Source organism: Antrostomus carolinensis, unplaced genomic scaffold (assembly GCF_000700745.2).
Source record: "Antrostomus carolinensis isolate BGI_N321 unplaced genomic scaffold, ASM70074v2 scaffold10540, whole genome shotgun sequence".
NCBI classification, from domain to species: domain Eukaryota; kingdom Metazoa; phylum Chordata; class Aves; order Caprimulgiformes; family Caprimulgidae; genus Antrostomus; species Antrostomus carolinensis.
The window spans coordinates 26,137-31,558 of NW_010289072.1; the positions used below are offsets into that span (position 1 = coordinate 26,137).

At 53.0% G+C, this 5,422-nt stretch overlaps 1 protein-coding gene across 1 annotated transcript in view; it reads right to left on the minus strand.

The window, feature by feature from the left end:
• The window catches only part of PALD1 (phosphatase domain containing paladin 1), a 14,513-nt gene extending 12,154 nt beyond the window's left edge, over positions 1-2,359 (minus strand). The window contains exons 1-6 of the mRNA XM_029085153.1: positions 2,169-2,359; positions 1,936-2,038; positions 1,443-1,622; positions 1,209-1,364; positions 909-1,069; positions 655-734 (exon numbers count right to left, since the gene is read on the minus strand). Coding sequence (XP_028940986.1) covers positions 655-734; positions 909-1,069; positions 1,209-1,364; positions 1,443-1,622; positions 1,936-2,038; positions 2,169-2,359 — 871 coding nt within the window. The remainder of the gene's footprint in view (positions 1-654; positions 735-908; positions 1,070-1,208; positions 1,365-1,442; positions 1,623-1,935; positions 2,039-2,168) is intronic.
• Positions 2,360-5,422: the final 3,063 nt, after the last annotated feature.

A 5,422-nucleotide genomic window follows, 5' to 3' on the forward strand; every position in this document is an offset into this window, starting at 1 on the left:
CTCCTAGAAGGGAAGGACAGAGGGATGGGGACCACGGGAGAGTTGGCTCTGCCACCGCAATGACTGCGGTGGAGGTGATGGCCCTGCCCAGGCACAGAGCGGTGGGTGGCATCCTCCCTTTGCTCAAGGGGACGGCATGGGTGGACTAGGACAGCACAACAGGCAGTCTGTCTGCTGCTTCCCCATGCCCTCCCCAACTGCCATCAGACACCAGCCTGTCCAGCCCACCACAGATGTTCCCACCACCAGTCCCCAAGCCACCAAGATGAAAACTACTAGGCTAAAAAAAAAAAAAAAAAAAAAAAAAGAAGAGAAGCCCTGCCATCAAGAGCCTTTGCACCAAATCCAGATCATTCCTCCCAAACCTGCTTAGGGAAGAACCACCTGCACAGGGATGTTGGGAGGTGGCAAGGGACGATCACCTCCAGCCAGGGGAAGGGACAAGCAGCTGGACCACACAGACTTGTCCAGAAGGGTCTACAGCAATGGGAATGGGACGCAACCGCAGGCACAGGCATCCTCTAATGGGAAGCATCAAGCCAAAAGCAGGAGATGCGCTCAGGGAGTCACACTCTCCAACACAGCATCCTCACTCAACAGCAGGGGCAAATCCCAACCCAACGTGGCCCTGAAGACTGGGTGCTTTTGCTCAGCTCACCCTGAGGAACTGGATGAAAGCATCAAACTGCTCCTCCAAGGGGGCTCCCTCGGCGGGCAGGGGCAGCCGGTGGTACCTGCCAGGCACGAGGACAGTCCTCGTTAGGAGGACAGGGCGGTGGGGTAGCTTCATCCCCACCATGTTGGGGGACACATGGCTTAACAGGGTATCAAGAGGAAAGGCAGCCTAGCTTCTAAAAGCAAAGCCACCGATCACATGTGAGGAGGAGGAAGAGGAGGAAGGGCAGCACCTGTAGGAGGGCAGGAGGAAGATGGGTCTGCGGTAGACCTCCTCCGTCACCTGGATGTCCTCCTCGCACTGCACCCGCACAGTGTGGGGCTCGTCCCGCAAGCACTCGATGTCGTTGTAGACATAGTAGATGCTCTCGCTCAGCTGGGCAAAGTCGTGGATCTAGCAGAGATGGGGATCGCCATCAAAACCCACAGGGTGACCACCACCTCCGCCAACCTCTCCGCTCATCTGCAAGCCGGGTGGGGATGTGTGCACCCTGTTATTGCTGGGGCAACGACCCCCTCCCAGCCCACCTCACCTCCTTGCGGATGGCCAGTTCCAGGCTCTCTGCCTGCAGCCCCTGCTGCAGGTTCTCATGCAGGTTCTCCTTGCCCCGCGGGGTGTAGGACACAAAGTCCCCCTCCAGCCGCAGGAAGACCACGGGCTCCTCACGGATGCAGAAGAAGACATACTCCTGCGAAGACAGGTAGGGGAGAGGCTGCCCAAAAGCTCTCCTGCCTTTTTCCACCCCAATTTCCACCCTCCCACCAACCTTGTGGCCTTCTCTCTGCAGCTTTTGCAGCACCAGCTTGAAGCCGTTGAGGCTGGGTTGCCCCATGCCGAAGACAGTGTAACCTCCTTTGGCTTGTCGGAAATTGGGAGCGCCGCAGCTGCCAGTAGTGTTCAAGACATCCAATTTGCCGTATACATCCCTGACCATGAAATATTTCCCCTGCAAAACAAGATGGGCAGAGAGAAGATGTGGAATAAGTGGATTTGAGCAAGGAGGCTTGAACACAGCTGAGAAGAAAAGTGGCTCTTTAGAATCATAGAATCGTTTGGTTGGAAAAGCCCTTTGAGATCCTCGAGTCCAACCATACCTGTCCACTACTAAGCCATATCTCTGAGCACCTCATCTACCCATCTTTTAAATACCTCCAGGGATGGTGGATCTTGGTAATCTTCAAAATTAGCCCCCCAAAAGCCTCAAGGTCCCCAAAGCCCAGGCTGAAACGCGTTTGTCATGGGGCAGTGGTGACACTCACCTGTACGAGGTAGTGTTCCAACGTGGCCTCAGAAATGCGTCCCACTGTGTAGTTTGCCTTCAGCAGGTCATCGTGGATCTGAAACTCCTCCCTGCAGTTGTACCTGCAAAAGCCACATGTGGGCGATTAAAAGGAAAAAAAAAAATTTTTTTTTTTTTTTTTAAATCAATATTTAGGGAAGAGGATGCAGAAAAATAGAGGTCTGGAGTCACAAGAGGGTGCCAAGGACTTACGTGATGACCACAGGCGCCACTTTGTTGGTGATGATGGACTTGGCCTTGCTGTTGTGGAGCCCCAGGGTCTGGAAGGAGTGGATGCTGAGGGAGCGCTGGTCCTCCATGCCACTGTCGCCCGGTGCCCCACTCTCCAGGGGGGATGCTGAGACTGCTGCCTGCTGCGCCGCGCTGGCCGTCGTACCCATCATCCGCAGGCAGCTGTGCCAGGATGGGGAGGCAGCAGCAAAAAACAAGGTAGGAGGGAGAAAGAGGAGGAACTATTATGTTTTTTCAGCCACTCCAGGTTTAGGGAGGGAAAATCCCAGGCGGGAGTAGGGCACCCCGACAGCCCATTTGGGAATAAACACTGATCCAGATTTTTATCCTCCCTGCCTGCCATGCAGCTCCCTCCATGCAGCAGGGTGCAGAACAGGAGCAGCTGAAAGTGGGGCAGAGGAGGATGGAGGGTTAAAAAAAAAAACAAAAAAGGCAAAACGCTGGATCCAGGACCCAAAATCTGCTGAGTCAGCAGATGACACTGCAGAAGGACCCAACCGCACAGCCCTTAGCTTCATCCTCTGCTTTTCCAGCACTCCTAAACCGCCCCAGGGTCCCTCCCCAGGTAGAAAACACCTGTACACCAAGTAAACATTACTAGGTATTTAGTAATTTAGGATTTAGGAGCTGCCCGGTGTGCCTGGAGCAGTGAGCGAGGCTGGGAGAAGCTGCTCCCTGCTCCAGGCTGTGCAGGCATGTGTGTGCGCACACGCGTGCCGATGCATGTGCAAGCAGAGGAGGAGCCCAGAGAGGGTTGTGAAGTGCCCACACGTGATTTTGCAGCCTCGGAAGCCGTGGGTGGCAGCGAGGAGGAAAGATGCCTGCCCCCCCGCCCCCAGCAAAAAATAATCCTGAAGCACTGAGAAACCCCCTGGATTGTGCCGGAGGCATGGGGAGGCAGAGGGATGAGGGGTTTCCTCCAGCTATCAATGAGCAAATCTGAAATCTGCTTTTATTCCCGGTTATTCCCATATGGGAGGTGGTGTGGAGCACCCTCTCCCCTAGGGCAGGTGGGGGACCCCAAAAGCAAACATCCTCCCTCATATCGCATCCCCAGGGAGCTGGCGGTAGCCAGGAGCATCCTGCCACACTCGACCGGTCCCGGACAATGCGCTGACTGTCTGCACCAGACGGGGCCGGATCCTGGGAACCAAGAGATGGCAAGGGGATAGCCTGGAAAAAAATTAAAATTGCCCACCCCTACCGAGCCAATCCCCAATAAAATCTCCTTTGTGCCAATGCTGGGTGGGGAGTAACCCCGGCAGCACCCAACGGGAGACGGTACCTGCTCGGTGGCGATGCTCAGCGCTGGGAAAGCAGGGGTGGCTTTCACCCAGCCCCACAATCGCGCTTTTGCAGCTGCTGCCTTTGCAAACAGCACAGGATCAGGCCCTTCCTGCAATCCCAGGGAACGTGATGCCCCCAGCAGCTGCAAATGCTTCAAGGGAGGGGAAAAGCCTCCGGAAAATGTGCTATTTCGAGACAACCGTGCCCCGGCACAGATTTTTCCCCTCCTCCCCATCTTCCTTCCCTGCTCCACAGAAAACTTGTTGCTCTACGGTGAATTTTCTGCACCATTAGGCAGCCCAGCTTCTTTTACATGAGAGAAAAGGAAAAAAAAAAAAAAAAAAAAAGTCCTCTTATGCTTTTTTTTCACATAAACACTGCTGGGGCAAAAATAAAGCAAAAACAGATATATACAGGCAGGTTTGCAGTGTTTCAGAGCAGGCACTCAGCTTTGGATGGAGATATATACAGGGAGGTTTGCAGTGTTTCAGAGCAGGCACTCAGCTTTGGATGGAGGCATTCAGTCAGGATGTTTTTTTCTTTATTTTTCCCAGAATCGGTGATTCTTTTCAAAAGCAGCCAGCACACACCGATGAGCTGTACCGATCCCTCTGGGTTTTTGCTCCGGCATCCCTATGCCAGGGGATGGAAATTCATCCCATAACTTGCAGGCAGGCACAGGCAGATCCTGTATTTCCCTCATCCTTCTCCCCCTGCCACAGTCACTCACCTTCACCCTAAATCCTCCAGGGATATCTTTCCCCCCCCCGATAAACCACAATGGCAAATAATAGACATAAAAGCCGCCGGGTAGATTTGGAAACCATCTTTCAAACCACAAAATGAAAGGAGAGAGGAAATCACAGTTCAGTTTCTTCCCCTCACCTTCGGCTGGGCAGGCAAAAGAAAGCGTATTCTAGAAAAGTACCAAAAATACCCCAAATTGGTGCTCTGGGCAACTGTGGGAACTGCTCTAAAAAGCCAGGGGAAGAGAGGAGCGCTGGTGTTATCTGTCCAGGAGCAATTCTTTACTGGTAGTGCTGCATCGGATGGGAGTGGGAGGGCTTACTGCTTCCCAATGCCCAACCTGCAAGCTGGGACACAAAATGGGGAAGCAAAACCCTATCCCAGGAAAGCAGATAAAAAGGATCTTGCCTGAAAATCCTCACAAATATCACTGGTGATGAGAAGAGATGCATCGGAGCCACCATCACAGGTCAGCCAAGGGGGACAGGAACCTGGGGACCAGCCCACCAAAGGGCTCTGGATTAGCCCAAATATCAGGTTTTTTCCCCCAAATAGCTGAACACAACTAACAAACACTAAGCAGGTGCTTAAACAGGCAATTTATCCTTAACAAAAAAAGTAGTTTTGTTATTTTACTGTATTTTAAAGAACCCCACTGTATCCGACATCTCAGCCTGGTGTGTCAAGATCTGAATTATTCTCAAAAAAAATCAGCCAAGCTAGTGAGGCTTTGCTCTGTTTTCATGCCCCTACGAGAAGTTATGATGCTCGGAAGTGATCTGCATGGATTTTATGATGGCATTAGCCACCAGCCAGGGCAAACCAGCTTTGAGCACCCCTTCCCTCACACACCACTGTCTTTAGGGGTTTCCTTTCTAGGCAAGAGAGGATGCAAAGGCAAGCCCCCCTGTGCAGCATCCTTGCCTCCTGCCTGCATCTCCACCCCTGGGTGAGGGACAAATGCCAGGAATACTGCCCCAGCCAACTCATCCCCTCACAGCCCTCATCTCAAGGACCTAAAAGCCCAACCCAAGATAAATCCTGGCTGTGGCTCATTAACAAAGAGCCCATTTTCTCCCCAATCACAAAAAAGACCAACACCCTGCAGGAGGGCATCCCACCCCAACAAACCAGCACTGTTCTTCTCCAGGTGTTTTGCCCAAATTCAAAGTTCCACCAGC